At 43.6% G+C, this 17,233-nt stretch overlaps 1 protein-coding gene across 1 annotated transcript; it reads left to right on the forward strand.

Moving 5' to 3' along the window:
* Positions 1-232: 232 nt before the first annotated feature.
* Positions 233-16,983, forward strand: LOC134653958 (serine/threonine-protein kinase mTOR). Its single transcript, XM_063509325.1, has 13 exons — positions 233-600; positions 1,144-1,941; positions 2,065-4,652; positions 5,039-5,211; positions 5,610-5,761; positions 6,118-6,251; positions 6,323-8,209; positions 8,627-8,842; positions 9,174-9,359; positions 9,773-9,952; positions 13,878-14,015; positions 14,809-14,985; positions 16,547-16,983. The coding sequence occupies exons 1-13, from the start codon at positions 381-383 to the stop codon at positions 16,970-16,972; spliced, it is 7,275 nt and encodes a 2,424-aa protein (XP_063365395.1). The 5' UTR covers positions 233-380; the 3' UTR covers positions 16,973-16,983.
* Positions 16,984-17,233: the final 250 nt, after the last annotated feature.

Raw genomic sequence — 17,233 nt, forward strand, 5'->3', positions numbered from 1 at the left:
CACTATCAAAATAATTTACTTTAATGCAATCAAATGCAATGTACAGTGTAAATTAATATTTAAAACGCATCTGTTTGTAGTTTTGAAATTATGATACAAAATAGCATTATTTAATTGACGTAAACGTTTAAACTAATATTTTTCTATATAAAGCGAGAGGTTAAGTTACTTGTTTGCAATAATGTACACTTGGGTTTAACTCGTCTTCGTCTGTCAAATTTAATATCACTGCCGAAATATTTGCAAAATTTTCGAAGACTTTATTTTTATTTTATATTTCTCAAAAACAGTGAACTCGGTTTTGTTACTTTCTTATAAATCCATATCATGGATTAAAGTACGATGTGAGTGTAGTTTCGTCGGTATTCTACACAAAAAAGATGTCTAACCAAGTAGGCCCGTTCGTGGCTGGGCTCAAGTCGCGGAATGTGGATCTACAAATCAAGACAGCTCGTGAGCTGTACCACTATGCGAAGACGGAGCTTCGCGAGGTGCCGCAGGAGGAGCTCACGCACTTCCTGGACGAGTTCAACCACCAGATCTTCGAGATGGTATCCAGCAGCGACGTCCACGAGAAGAAGGGAGGGGTGCTCGCTATCGGTGCGTAGTTACGTTTGTTATTCTACGATTAGCTTTGAATACCGTATCTCCCATTAACCTTTAACAAAAGTGCTCATTGGATTTAAACAATTCAAAGTCACTTACAAATGCTTTCATGATAACAAATATTTTTTTTAACATTGGAAATATTTTTTACTGTAATAACGTAAATTCCGACACTCATAGTTTATAGGGTACTTCGCGTTTACGTAGAACTATGAAGTTTGGCATGCAATATCATCTTACACCACAAATACAGGAAAAATCTAAAAACTTAAATGTGTAATAAATTCAAAATAAATTAGTTAAATGTGTACAGAACCCTCACAGAAGATATGAGGTCCAACTTGCACTTGTCTGGTTTTTTTAATTATGTAGGCCAGATCTGGCTTGCAAGACTGCCAGTGATTGGAGAGCACTTGGTTAAACCCATATTTTGAAGTCAGTTTTTAACTGGTTGAAAAATATTTGCTTGGATAAATCTTATGGTTGAAAAATATTTGCTTGGATGAACAATTTCAAAATTAAGTATTTTTCTTTCAGTGTGTCTAATTGGCGGAGACTGTGACACTACTAAGACAAGGATTACCAGGTTTGCTAACTATCTCCGTAACCTGCTCCCATCTTCAGATGTGGGAGTGATGGAACTAGCAGCCAAGACTGTCGGAAGACTGGCTACAGTCTCAGGAGTAAAAAGAGCTGAGTATGTTGAATTTGAGGTAAAAAGAGCATTTGAATGGCTCTCGGAGGAAAGAAATGAAGGCAGGAGGCACTCCGCAGTCCTACTCCTGAAAGAAATGGCCATTGCAATGCCTACTTACTTCTACCAACAAGTCTCAGGATTCTTCGACCACATTCTTGTAGCTTTAAAAGACCCTAAATCACAAATTCGGGAGGCCGCGGCCAAAGCTTTAAGAGCAGGTTTAGTGGTTACAACTCAGAGAGAATCTGCCAAGCAATCTACAGCCAAGCCGCAATGGTACATGCAGTGCTATGAAGAGGCTATGCTCTCTTTTGAAGAGATCCCAACCAAAGAAAAAGGTATCACCAAAGAAGATAGAGTTCATGGAGGCCTACTCATCCTGAATGAACTCCTGAGATGTTCTAACGCTGCATGGGAGAAGAAATACACAACACTTATGCAGAGTTTGGAGACACGGAAGGACAACATCAAGTCTGATGACATTATTTTTTTGAGTGCAAAGCTGCACAGTCCGTCTGTGAAGAGAGGGTATTTGTGTGATGGATTTAAGACTGAAAATGTTACATACCCAGTTTCTATATATGAATCTGCTGTATGCAGAACCCTGTTGACTGAAAAATTTGAAAGAATATGCCATGGTAAGTTTTTTCTTACATTTTCATGCTCATGTCAAAAATTGGTCATAAAATGTTCTGAAAAGAAAACTCAAAAAATTGATGTATATTTGGTGATCTTAAAGTTTATTTCAAATTTTGTTACAGATGTAATGGCTCAGCGCATGCTTAAAACTCAGGGAGTACCTCAGATTTTGCTTATAATAATACCTCGATTGGCAGCATTCAACAAGGAATATTTCTTAAAGAAGTACTTTAGTACTACCATGAACTACTTGCTGGCATCTTTGTCGACTCTCCGCAGTCGCGAAAGAGACAGAAACATGGCCTTCACTACCATTGGCCTCGTGGCCGCCGCGATCGGAAGTGAAATCAAAGCCTATATTCCTAGGATCATGGATGTGATCAAACAAGCCCTTCCTGTCAGAGACACGCAGAGTAAGAGAAGGATGTACATAGACCCCTCAATCTTTGCGTGCATTGCTTTACTGGGCAGTGCTGTCAAAGATTTGGTAGTAAACGACATCAGAGAACTACTGGACGCAATGTTCGCCACTGGACTCAGTCCATCATTGACCATCTGTCTGAAAGAACTAAGTGAAAATCTTCCAGTTCTCAGGGGAGAAATATCGGAAGGTTTGCTGAATATGTTGTCACTTGTACTAAGAAATAAGCCCTTCTTACATCCAGGCATACCAAGAAGCCTGGAACAGCAGATGAGCACCATGAGTATGGGCATGGAACCTCAGGACACCGCTAGCATTGTTCTAGCCTTGAGAACACTCGGCACATTCCAATTTGAGGGGCAACATAGCTTATTGACTTTTGTGAGGCGCTGCGCCGATCATTTCCTTCAAAGTGATCAGCAAGAAGTCAGATTGGAAGCTGTCAAAACTGCCGCAAAACTGCTTGCCGATGCAACAGTGAGAAATTTGAAAACACCATCCCGCACACTCACTATACTAACTGCCGAAGTTGTAGGAAAGTTGTTGGTAGTATCGGTGACAGACCCAGATTATGAAGTGCGTTATTGGGTCTTGGATTCACTGAATGAAATCTTCGACTCTCACTTGGCTCAAATAGAAAATTTGAATTTCTTATTCATTGCTATGAATGATGAACAACTAGATATACGAGAGCTAGCTATCTGCTCCGTGGGGCGGCTGAGCACCGTCAATCCGGCTTACGTGATGCCTGGACTCAGAAAGACTTTGATACAGTTCCTTACTGAGCTGGAACACTCAGGTATGAGCAGGAACAAAGAACAGGCAGCTAGAATGTTAGACAACCTGATAAGGCATGCTCCAAGGCTCGTAAGGCCCTATATGGAAACAATCCTCAATGTTCTTGTGCCCAAATTAAAGGAATCTGAAGCAAATCCCGGAGTCGTAATCAGTGTACTAAAGGCTGTTGGAGATTTGGCAGATGTGAATGGAGACAACAGCGGACTTAAGAAATGCTTGCCAGAGCTATTAGCTATCCTTCTGGAACTGCTATCTGATGCTAGCGCGACTGACAAGAGAAGCGTCGCCCTTTGGGCTTTCGGCCAACTGATCAGTGCTACTGGATATGTCGTAGTTCCATACACGGAATATCCAAATCTCATGGATGTCCTATTGAACTTTTTGAAAACGGAACAGCAACCAAAAGACAGGAGAGAAACTATTCGCGTCCTTGGACTACTGGGCGCTTTAGACCCGTACAAGCATAAACTGACGCGGGGCTTAATCAATGGACAGCCAGACTCTAGTCTAGTTCCCGTAGCCGATAGCAAGGCTGACGAGAATAATTTCGACATGACAACTAGTGAAATGCTTGTGAACATGTCCTCGCCTGTTCTTGACGAGTATTACCCCGCTATTGTGATATCAACCCTAATGAGAATCCTTCGTGATCCAACGCTTCAACAGCACCATACTAGTGTCGTACAAGCGGTGACTTTCATATTTGAATCGCTGGGCATAAAGTGCGTTCCATACATATCCCGCGTCACGCCGAGTTTGCTCTACGTCGCTCGAGCGGCGGATACGAGTTTTCGGGAGTTCCTATTCACTCAACTAGCGAGACTTATCGCTATCGTGAAGCAACACATTCGCAATTATCTGGACAAAATCTTTGACCTGATCAAGGAATTCTGGACTCCTAACAGTCCATTGCAACCAACACTTATATTGCTGGTGGAACACATAGCTGTAGCGTTGGGATCTGAATTCAAAGTCTACCTGCCCCAGTTGATGCCTCAAATCCTACGTGTTTTGGCTCACGACACAAGCAAGGATAGAATGGTTACTGAGAAACTGTTGTTCGCGTTGCAGAAGTTCGAAGACAACTTAGACGATTACATGCATCTAGTAATTCCATCAATTGTCAAACTTTTTGACGCGACTGATTGTCCTATTTCAGTCGCAAAAGTGGCCATGGAGACAGTGGATTATCTGTCAGATTCTTTGAACTATAATGAGTTGGTGTCGAGGATTATCCATCCGTTAGTGAGAAGCATGGATATCTGCGCTCCGCTGCGACCTACAGCTATGGACACGCTCTGCGCTCTAATAGTGCAACTGAGCCGAAAATACTTGGATTTTATACCACTGGTGCAGAAGATAGTGACCAAGCATAGAATACAGCACCAGAATTATGAGCTTCTGATGTCGAAACTGCAGTCGAATTCCTCATTGTCCGTTGACGAGTTTTTGCAGAGTACCAGAAGGAAGCCAAGGAATAATAATCAAGAGGTAATTTCATTCCCTGTGTCATTGTCAATTAAATATATAGCCGCAAAGAATTCGTGCTGCTGCCTTATCCTCATTGTTTACACTTTTCGTACATCATTTCCTATAATATTATAAACACCTTTACATCTTAACAGGCTAGTCGTGAATTGATGAATTTTGAATTTACTTTAAACTTTTAGCTCACACAATATGATCTTGGTAATAAATGTGTATTGTAAAACAATTGTACAGTACATATGGTGCTACTTTCCCGAACTAGTGCTGGAAATAGCACTTTCCGTGCGTATGTCGAAAGTTTAAAGTGCCATATATACTGTAAAACGTTGTACGATACACGTGCGAATAGGTAATTCGCACTCGTATCGTAAATAACTATTTTTTTGTAGGCGCGTATCGTGGTGTGCGACACATCGTCGTCAATCCGCAAGCTGTTCGTGAACGCTCACAACCTGAAGCTAGCGTGGACCGTGAGCAGCCGCGTGTCCAAAGACGACTGGCTGGAGTGGCTCCGCCGGTTCAGCATAGGCCTGCTCACCGAGTCCCACAGCCCCGCGCTCAGGTAACATCGCTCACAGCTCGTAAACACAACTTGAACTCTCTGCGAAATTAACTCCCTATTTAAAGTTCAAAGGTAGTCCAAAATCAAGGTGGTAGAAGTTGGATTTGGAATAAAGACTACTACTTGACTACGGTTTGACTTCACTTGACTATGGTCTATGACTAGACTGTGATGATTGATGACTATTGATATGACTATGATATGAGACTATGATGTGATACTTTGGTATGATTTCGATAGATTCGCTTTTGTTTTACGCATGCCAGAAAATATGTAGCTGTTCATAAAGTGATCACTGAATTCACTGATCATTATCTCTAATTTACAAGCGGACGATATTTTGTATTTTTCTCATCAATCTATTTCTGTAAAGACTTGAAGAACGTCTTCCTCCACAGGGCGTGCCTGGCGCTAGCACACAACTACTCGCAGCTACTGCGGGACCTGTTCAACGCGGCCTTCGTGTCCTGCTGGACGGAGCTGGAGGCGCCGGCGCGCGCCGAGCTGCAGCGCGCGCTGGAGCAGGCGCTCACGGCGCCCGACGCGCCAGGTGACATGCGACCATGTGTACTATACATATACACTACTGCCGACTGTTAACCCATGGAGCGCCCCAGAATTACTGTAGTATGGAACTCCTATACTTGTTACCGGCACACGTGTTTTGGTAGGGCGCTCCACGGGTTAAGGAGCTTCTGTGCTGCAGTTCATGCACGCTTCCTATACAAACCCCCCCCTCCCCATTCATAAACGTCTGCTAATTTAATCAGCTGATGATCATCGTTTGTCCCTCTCTATGGCATGACACCAGATAGGGACAAACGATAATCATCAACTGATTAAGTAAGCAGACGTTTATGAATAACGCCATAAGTACCTAATACCTAGCTATAATTTTGTAAACAGAGTTGGCGCACACCGTGTTGAACCTGGCAGAATTTATGGAGCACTGCGACGCGGGCGCTCTACCTATATCTACGCACTTGCTCGGGGAGAGGGCGATGCATTGCCGTGCCTATGCGAAAGCCCTGCACTATAAGGTAAGCAAACAATTAATTCTTGACTTCATTCTTATTCGACAAAAACATTTCTCAATTTACTTTTCTCTCAGGAGGAAGAGTTCCGCAGCGGCGCGACGTCTCAAGTGGTAGAAGCGCTGATCCACATCAACAACAAACTACAGCAGAAGGAGGCGGCCGAGGGGCTGCTCGAGCGAGTGATGGCCAAGCGCGAGGACGGCGACACGCGCCTGCAGGTGCAGGTGCGCTGGTACGAGAAACTGCACAACTGGGAGAAGGCCTTAAACCTCTACGGCGAGAAACTGTCCCACGACGCCACCGATATGGATGCGTACCTTGGTGAACTGCGCTGCTTCGAGGCTCTAGGAGAATGGGTCAAATTGTACAACACTGTCTCCAAGAGGTGGCCTCAAATGAGCAACGATGAGAAGTTCAAAGCTGCGAGACTTGCCGCCGCGGCCGCTTGGGGTCTTAACGAGTGGGACTCGATGGCTAAATATGTCAGTTTCCTCCCAGAAAATACTCAAGATGGAGCTTTCTACAGAGCGGTACTCGCCATACATGACGGCGAATTTGACATTTCTAAACAATTCATAGATCAGGCGAGAACTTTACTTGACTCCGAACTGACGGCCGTCGCAGGGGAAAGCTACCAGAGAGCCTACGGAGCGCTGGTCAACGCGCAACTCCTAGCTGAATTAGAAGAAGTCATTACTTACAAGCTGATTAATGAGAGAAGAGACACGATTAGACAGGCGTGGTGGACGAGGTTGCAGGGCGGACAGAGGCTGGTCGAAGACTGGCGGAAGATTCTGCAAGTGCGCGGCTTGGTCTTGACTCCTCATGAAGACATGGCCACTTGGCTGAAGTTCGCCTCACTGTGCCGTAAGAGCGGCGCTCCTAGACAAGCGCATAGGACTCTAGTCATGTTATTAGGAACGGATCCAAGTAAAAATACAGAAATGCCGCTCCCTACCCACGAACCGCGCCTCACGCTCGCTTACGCTAAGCATCTCTGGGTGGCCGGCGATAAGCAACTAGCCTACAACCAGTTACAACGCTACGTGGAATCCGCTGAATCCGCAGACCCCGACAACAGTCGGCTTCTCGCCCGTTGTCATTTGAAACTAGGAGGCTGGTGCGAATCTCTACTAGGCATCAATGAGACATCCATCCCAGAAATACTTAGGAATTACTCCTCAGCGACACAGTTGTCTCCTGACTGGTACAAAGCCTGGCACGCCTGGGCTTACATGAACTTCGAGAGTGTACTCTTCCACAAAAACCAAGATCCTAACCCTGAAAACGCTCAAAGCGTCGACAAGAAAGACCCAGAATTCGAGGAACAATACACAGTACCAGCCGTGGACGGGTTCTTTAAATCTATCAATCTTTCCCACGGAAGCTCTCTACAGGACACGCTCAGATTGCTAACTCTGTGGTTTGACTACGGTCACCACCCGGCCGTCCACGAGGCTCTTGTCGATGGTATTCGAACCATCGAAATAAACGTATGGCTGCAAGTGATACCTCAGCTGATCGCCAGAATCGATACGCCTCGCGCTTTAGTCGGCAAGCTGATTCATTCTTTGCTAATCGATATAGGAAAATCGCATCCGCAGGCGTTAGTCTATCCTCTGACGGTGGCATCTAAATCTTCCTTCATTGCTCGGAAGAACGCCGCCAACCAGATTTTAAAATCCATGTGCACTCATTCCAGTAACTTGGTGAACCAGGCAGCTATGATATCCGAGGAGTTGATTAGGGTGGCTATACTTTGGCATGAGCAATGGCACGAGGCTTTGGAAGAAGCTTCTAGATTGTACTTTAGCGAGCACGATGTTAAAGCCATGTTTAAGACGCTGGAGCCTTTGCATGGTATGTTGGAGCGCGGCGCGCAGACCACTAAGGAGGTGTCCTTCACGCAGGCTTATGGAAGAGACTTGAACGAGGCGCAGGAATGGTGCAATAGATTCAAGGTATGCATTTCATTAATAATATTTCGTTTTATTCTAAACACAATCTTAATTGAATCGCTCAGTGAATTAAATTGTGTATTTATAAGAAAATATTACGTTCTACAAATTTGAAAGGTTTTATTTTTACTGGTTGAGTTGGTGGGATAAAAGGAAACTGATGAAGCGTGGATAAGTGAATCAATCAGGGAATTGAATACATATTTCCGTAGCTAAATCCACAGTCAACCCAAGTATAAGCATTCAATAGAGCATTTCATAATTAGGCATTTGTTGCCATCGTAGTCGTATGCGACGCAGTATAATTTGAAAGTTGAGGACGCAAGAGATGAAAATGGTTGAGGAATCTATTATGTTTTAGATTGCTGATCTGATATCGCAACCGTTGGACTCAGGGAACCTTAACCAAATTCTGTGCAGGAAACGAACGCGGTCCGCGACCTGAACCAGGCGTGGGACCTGTACTACCACGTGTTCCGGCGCATCAGCCGGCAGCTGCCGCAGCTGACGACGCTGGAGCTGCAGTACGTGAGCCCGCGGCTGCTCAACTGCCGCGACCTGGAGCTGGCCGTGCCGGGCTCGTACGTGCCCGACCTGCCGCTCATCCGCATCGCGCACATACAGAGCAGCCTGCAGGTGGGTGCTCAACTGCCGCCACCTGGAGCTAGAATTTAAATTTGACAACCCGTTCATTCAGTTTGAATGCGCAATCTACTATCCAATCATTCTGCTTTTGAAACGATTTTAATCTGAAATGACAGATAGGTTGAACCTCTCAAAATCTTAGTATACAATACAAGGTTCAGTAAAAACATGTCCAGAAAGAACACCAATCCCATATCACCAAGGGTGCTTTTTACGCTTCTTTGATACTTGAATTTAATTAATGTAAACCACTTGTCTTTATAAATTCTTAGTCTTTAAGAGCAACCACTGTTATTTGTATTTGTTGAATGTGTTTCCCCAGGTCATAACCTCGAAGCAGCGTCCGCGCCGCCTGTGCGTGCGCGGCTCCAACGGCAAGGACTACATGTTCCTGCTGAAGGGCCACGAGGACCTGCGGCAAGACGAGCGCGTCATGCAGCTGTTCGGGCTCGTCAACACCTTGCTGCAGGCCGACCCGCACACCTTCCGCCGAGACCTCAACATACAGGTACAAGCACTACGTACTGCTGCTGATGCCACGGGGACTTCAAAACGAGCTTAATACAAGTCACCCATCGGGTCAAACAGAAACCTTGCCTAAAAGATGGCAAATTTAGGGGCAGTTGCACTAACCACAATTAACAGACTGATCAACGTCAAGCAGCAGAGAACTATGACACTTTCCAGACTTTAACACTTAGCGAACGTTTTGTGCAACCGACCCTTAGTCAAGTGCCTGGATTGACACTAAATAAAAACCGCCCTAAGTAATAGAATCTGACAAAAAAAAACTAATCATCATTTCACGGTTGATGCAATTGTACATCGATGGGTCAAATAAACCACCTATCCGGGCTATTTTTATGCCATATTTCTATTCAATGAAGACCACTAATGCTATGCATTTTTCTTTTTTACCAGAGATACGCCGTGATCCCACTGTCGACTAACTCCGGTCTCATAGGCTGGGTGCCTCACTGCGACACGCTTCACTCCCTCATCCGCGACTACCGCGAAAAGAGGAAGTGCCTTCTCAACATCGAGCACCGGATCATGCAGCGCATGGCCTCGGACCTGGAGAAACTCATGCTCATGCAGAAGGTAACATTGTGTAGATATATGTGACCCGTCTGTCGACTATAACCGTGGCCTCATAGGCTGGGTGCCTCACTGCGTCACGCTACACTCCCTCATCCGCGACTACCGCGAGAAAAGGAAGTGCCTTCTCAACATCGAGCACCGGATCATGCAGCGCATGGCCTCGGACCTGGAGAAACTCATGCTCATGCAGAAGGTAACATTGTGTAGATATGTGTGACCTGTCTGTCGACTATAATCCCGGCCTCATAGGCTGGGTGCCTCACTGCGACACGCTTCACTCCCTCATCCGCGACTACCGCGAAAAGAGGAAGTGCCTTCTCAACATCGAGCACCGGATCATGCAGCGCATGGCCTCGGACCTGGAGAAACTCATGCTCATGCAGAAGGTAACATTGTGTAGATATGTGTGACCTGTCTGTCGACTATAATCCCGGCCTCATAGGCTGGGTGCCTCACTGCGACACGCTTCACTCCCTCATCCGCGACTACCGCGAAAAGAGGAAGTGCCTTCTCAACATCGAGCACCGGATCATGCAGCGCATGGCCTCGGACCTGGAGAAACTCATGCTCATGCAGAAGGTAACGTTGTGTAGATATATGTGACCCGTCTGTCGACTATAATCCTGGTCTCATAGGCTGGGTGCCTCACTGCGACACCCTACACTCCCTCATCTACGACTACCGGGAGGAAACCAAGTGCCTTCTTAATCATTCAGCGCATGGCCTCATACCTGGAGAAACTCATGCAGAAGGTAATGAATATAATCATTTGTGGTGGACTAATGAGTGGGTTCTTTAGTGATTTTGTGAAAGTTAGTTGAGAAAAGAATCGTCGGTATATTTGAGACAAGAAAGTAACTTCAACACTGAGCACGGAGTTGAACGGATGTCAACTTGCAGGTTGTATCTGGTGGTCACAGAAGTGATTCTTCCTTTACAGACGAAATAAAAGGTAGGTTATACTTATAAGTTTTATAAGCGCTAGTTTTCGCAACTCAAAGGCTATCATGCATCTATTGATGTTGGCACTAACTCAATTCTTCTAAGATGGCTAGCGGCCCTTTTTTGACTTCTAGATGTGAGCAGGAGGATTCCAATAGTTGTGCCAGGAATTCAGCTAATTCAAAGCAATTTCGAATGCCCATGGGCTGCCTGTTTTATCTTCACGGTGATGTGTAATTTGTGTAAGGTAATTATGGCTATGGAAATAGGTACGCAAATCCACGATTACCTCGTCGTCGACTCTCCGTAGACGCACTGCAATCAGTAAAGGTACTTTTTTGCTTGAAATGGCTTGCACCTTTGGTATCTACACCTATCTGAACCTGATGAGTTATAATTTATTTTATTGGAAAATTTTTATGCAGTATGTTGTATGAAATGTATGAATATTATATGCTTTTCTAATTTTTTTTTACGATACATGTGTTTTGTTAACGACTTTATCATACAAAAATAAATATATTCATTCATATTCATTCATAGTAAAAGTATTTATCTAATTATATACTTTTTATTATGGTATATAATCATCAAGTTAGCTAGACTACTACCACAAAATGATTTAAAGATTATATGGAATTAAGATAGGTATATTTATTTAATTTTTAAGTAAATTTAAACAAAATTAGTAATATAACCCATCAGTTGTAATGCCAAATTTTTTTTTGCTATCCTTCCTATTTCAAGCAAAAATCAAATAAATTAAAATTATCATAATTAATACTGTACGTTTTTTACGTACTATGTACCCCTTAGTGAAAAAAAAATCCTGCCTACCTACCTTATGTTATTTCCTTTGGCTTATCAAAGTGCATATTCTTTTATTTATTTCTGAGTAACACGTTAAAACTTGGATGCTAAATGGTATAACGAATAGATGCTGTAATGTCGATACTGTATCCCAAATTTCTGTTTCAAAATTACAGAGAAATAGCAATATTTAATGTATACTTCCATAAAATGTTTACAAATGACTCATAATCATTTCCAAGCTAAAGTCTGTTATTTAGGATGCCTCTTCGATACAAATTACCGAGTGAAAGCCATTTCAAGCCAAATCAGTGACTATTATATATACGCAAGGCTGCAAAGTTGTCATAATCTTACGAGAGCGCATACATACCTAGCGCATCATAGTGAAAACCTTAAAAACGTACCGTAATATTCTGAAATCCCTATTGAAATTAGCATTATACTCGGAACTTTGCTGCCGAGTGAAATGCAGAAATATCCACCTCACCGCCGCGAGGAAAATACTACAGTTATCTTTAACCGCCAGCGTGAAAATCCCAAAATACTTAAAACTGAAAATGAGAATAACCGTCTACGTTGAGGAATTAAATGTAGTACCGTTTTGAATTTCGCGAAATGTGCATAATTATGTTCAATGTTTATTTACGCTAACGGAAAAACTGACTTGCGCGTTTTCGAACGATATCTGAAGCGTTTCCGAGCAGGTTGGGTGAATGTAAGTTCACTGATAGTGGTTGTCTATGGGGGGTCGGTTTCAGACCACAGCGGAAGACAGGAAGAAAGTCATCTACAATATGGAGCACAGAATCATGCTGTGGATGGCGCCGGACTTCGAGAAGTTATTACCCATGAATAAGGTGATTTTATATCAAGCGAGCCTACAGTCAACATCGAAAAATCGAAAATCGTTATCGCTTGATTATACAGACGCAGAGAATGATTTTCGATTTTTCGATGTTAGCGATAGGGCCTCAGCTTGCATGTTGCTATAACAGAGGTGCTGAACATTTATAGGTATATGAGCATTCGCTGCGTTGCCAGCTACAGGGATAAAGTCATTCGCTGTTGATGCAGTGTGTTCTTGGGAGCTTCTGTCTTCCGCAGCTTCCTACAAGGAGAGGTTCGAAAGGTTGTCGCTTTCTGACTTTTCGTTATTTATTAGTTTGTTAGTTAGTTACTGTTTGTTAGTGTTAATCTTTAATATTTGTTTATCTATATATGTTTTGATAAATACATGATTATATTTGCTACATACCTATTGTATTTATTTTTCTTCAAAGTATACATATAAGTTTGCCAATATGAGTGTTAGGTATATAAAAATATGGTTGAACTTCCCCTACTTCGTTCCTTTAGGTATTCATAATATCATCTCTCACTTTCTCAATTATTTTCTTACAACCTTCTACATTATCATCTAACACTCTTCAGCTCGCAATTATTTTGCAGCTACAAAACAGATTTGAGCGTCTAAACAAAACAATATAAACGCCCATTTAGGGCGTAGGTTCCAAAGAAGGGACTCTGAAATTTGCACTTTAAAAGGTTCAAACATTTGATGCGGAAGAATGAAAGTTATGTCACAAGACGCACATTTTTCAAACCGTAGAATACTAATATTACAAATAAGTTGTCATGGTTTACAGTTCGTGGATTAATAATATAATCGTTTGAGAAATGGACCCCGTGTGTGAATGGAACAAGGAACGCCAGGAAAAAAGTGTTTAAGATAAGAATTTTAAGCGTGAAATGGTTCCACATAATTTTGTGTAAGTGGCCTCTTTTTATCGTGCCATAACACGCCACAGAATAAGAATTCGTACTATCTAACAGAACCTATGTTTGACAGCGGAAGGGCATAGGGCACTTTGTCCCTCCCTAACGCATTACACGGTCTCATTTTAAGGTTCCGTAACCGAAGGGTAAAAACGGGACCCTATTACTAAGACTCCGTTGTCCGTCCGTCCCTTTGTCTGTCACAGTTGAAATTTTCAGAGATGATGTATTTCTGTTGCCGCTATAACAACAAATACTAAAAAGTACGGAACCCTCGGTGGGCGAGTCCGGCTCGCACTTGTCCGTATTTATTTACTATCTATTAGACTGAGCATTAATTAATGCTCATAGCAGTCGTGTTCTTCAAGCGTTTAAATCTCATTTTATCTTACAGGTGGAAGTGTTCGAGCACGCACTCGAGCACACGGCGGGCGACGACCTCGCCAAGCTGCTGTGGCTGAAGAGCCCCTCCTCTGAAGTGTGGTTCGAGCGCCGCACCAACTACACGCGCTCGCTCGCCGTCATGAGCATGGTTCGTATATCATACCATCGTTGGCAACGTTCACTGATCATACGTAAGCCTTATTGAAAAGACATAAAGCTCAAATTCAACTATAGTTACCTGTTCAACTATAGTCTTTGTTCAACCTGTCCAATTTCTTTGTCCAAAGTCATTGCGTCTCACTCATTATACCACCCTCAGCCACGAGGAACCGCTTAGAGCAAAATCGTTTGACGCTTGAATTCACCTTGAACTGACCCATGAGTTGAAGGAGATAAGGGTTTTGCGACTGCAGCAGTCAGTAGAATACCTAATGCCAACCGCTTAATTCTGTTTGAAGAAGATAGGTTTGCGATTTTAGCCAATGATCTATTTGTTACCAACATTCTTTTGTATCATCAATTGTTCTTTTCTTTTGTTAGGGTTCCGTACCCAAAGGGTAAAAACGGGACCCTATTACTAAGACTCCGTTGTCCGTCCGTCCGTCCGTCTGTCACCAGGCTGTATCTCACGAACCGTGATAGCTAGACAGTTGAAATTTTCACAGATGATGTATTTCTGTTGCCGCTATAACAACAAATACTAAAAACAGAATAAAATAAAGATTTAAGTGGGGCTCCCATACAACAAACGTGATTTTTGACCGAAGTTAAGCAACGTCGGGCGGGGTCAGTGCTTGGATGGGTGACCGTTTTTTTTGCTTGTTTTGCTCTATTTTTTGTTGATGGTGCGGAACCCTCCTTGGCCGACTCGCACTTGGCCGGTTTTATCTTTTTACTGAGGTGTGCCAATAAAGAGTATTCTATCTATCTTTTGTTGTCAGGTGGGCTACATTCTCGGGCTGGGCGACCGGCACCCGTCCAACATCATGCTGGACCGCGTCACAGGCAAGTTCCTGCACATCGACTTCGGAGACTGCTTCGAGGTGGCCGTCACCCGCGACAAGTTCCCCGAGAAGATCCCCTTCCGGCTCACGAGGATGCTCATCAACGCCATGGAGGTAAATATAAAAATTTTACCTTCCAATAAAATTATTATTATGTTTCCTTCCACGTCTAACAAGACGGCGACCACTTTTAGATGGAGAGCTAGCTACGGAAATAGCTATGCAATTTATAGAGCAACGAAATCTCTCTAGTTAGTGTGCCATACTATCCTGGCACTACTTTTCCATCAATTAAAACGCCTGGCAATGTTATATTCGAATTAAATACCTACATAATTAGCTATAATATCACACCAAACTCAGAGCTCTATAAATTGCACACCTTCAATTGATTTTACATTCGATGATGTTATATTCGAATTAAATACCTACATAATTAGCTATAATATCACACCAAACTCAGAGCTCTATAAATTGCATACCTATTTCCGTAGCTAGTAGCTCTTAGACTATTTGCTCGTAAAACATCAACCGTTGACGCAGAACTTATTCCTACAGCAGACTATCTTCTACGACCAAATAGTGTGATCGAAAGATAAGTTAAACTACAGAATCGTATTTTAAAAGATCTCACGGGATTAACAATGTCATTTGACAATATGCCGACTTGCTCTAATGTCTTAGGATAACCTGTCTGTCAGTGATACGGTTCAATTTTTACTGACAAAAAAGTAACTGTATCCGTGTGTGTGTGTGTGTATAACTGTTTAGACGACAACGGTTTCGCTTATAGTTTGTAGCTTTCTAATAGACCCCGAAGGCTAATCCTATTGTCTATTGTTAAGAAAAACCGCTCGTGCCACGTGCCACAACCACCTGCATAAAAAATCGGTACTTCGGTTACTGAGTGCCGGCGAGTCGAACGCTACAGAACCAGTCTAAAATGTGTCATCGAGATGCGTAACAAAGGCGCGTTATCGGAGAGCGCACCTACACTGGTTTTTTGAGCGTTGGACTAGCCCGCGCTCGGGTGCCAAATATAATAATTAGGACCCTTTTTTGCAGGTAAGTAGCACGTGCGGTTTTACTGAACAATAGACAATAGGATAAGCCTTCGGGGTCTACTAGAAAGCTACAAACTATACTTGCATTTTTAGTCGCTATTGGCGACATGTTTCAAATATGGAGTTTAAAATATGTTTCATGAAAGTTAAATTTCGAGTATCCGTGTGTTATTTTGTACAACCGTTATCCACCTATAATCAATTGCATTATATATACTTTCATCAACAGCATCGGTTATTTTTTAGGGTTCCGTACCCAAAGGGTAAAAACGGGACCCTATTACTATTACTAAGACTCCGCTGTCCGTCCGTCCGTCCGTCTGTCACCAGGCTGTATCTTACGAACCGTGATAGCTAGACAGTTGAAATTTTCACACATGATGTATTTCTGTTGCCGCTATAACAACAAATACTAAAAACAGAATAAAATAAAGATTTAAGTGGGGCTCCCATACAACAAACGTGATTTTTGACCGAAGTTAAGCAACGTCGGGCTGGGTGACCGTTTTTTTTGCTTGTTTTGCTCTATTTTTTGTTGATGGTGCGGAACCCTCCGTCCGACTCGCACTTGGCCGGTTTTTGGAGACTTACAATATCGTTATCGTCACCAGGTAACGGGCATCGAAGGCACCTACCGGCGCACGTGCGAGTCCGTGATGGAGGTGCTCCACCGGCACAAGGACAGCGTGATGGCCGTGCTCGAGGCCTTCGTGTACGACCCGCTGCTCAACTGGCGGCTCATCGACGCCGGCCGCCGCTCGCGCGCCGACGACGCGCAGGACTCCGGCTCCCCGCTGCCCAGCCGCAGCCGCATCCCCATCGCCATCAACGAGGCTTTAGACCAGCCCGCCGAGACTAACCTGAACAAGCGAGCGCTCGGTATAGTCAATCGCGTCCGGGACAAGCTCACCGGACGGGACTTCCCGCACATAGACGAGACGGTGTCAGTGCAGAAGCAGGTTGAACTGCTGATTCAGCAGGCGACGAGCAATGAGAATCTATGTCAGTGTTATATTGGATGGTGTCCGTTTTGGTAAAGCCTGTTGCGCCTGTTTTTAGGGTTCCGCACCGAAAGGGTAAAAACGGGACCCTATTACTAAGACTCCGCTGTCCGTCCGTCTGTCACCAGGCTGTATCTCACGAACCGTGATAGCTAGACAGTTGAAATTTTCACAGATGATGTATTTCGGTTGCCGCTATAACAACAAATACTAAAAACAGAATAAAATAAAGATTTAAGTGGGGCTCCCATACAACAAACGTAAATTTTGACCGAAGTTAAGCAACGTCGGGCGGGG

The sequence above is a fragment of the Cydia amplana genome, chromosome 14 (genome assembly GCF_948474715.1).
Source record: "Cydia amplana chromosome 14, ilCydAmpl1.1, whole genome shotgun sequence".
In the NCBI taxonomy this organism is placed as follows: domain Eukaryota; kingdom Metazoa; phylum Arthropoda; class Insecta; order Lepidoptera; family Tortricidae; genus Cydia; species Cydia amplana.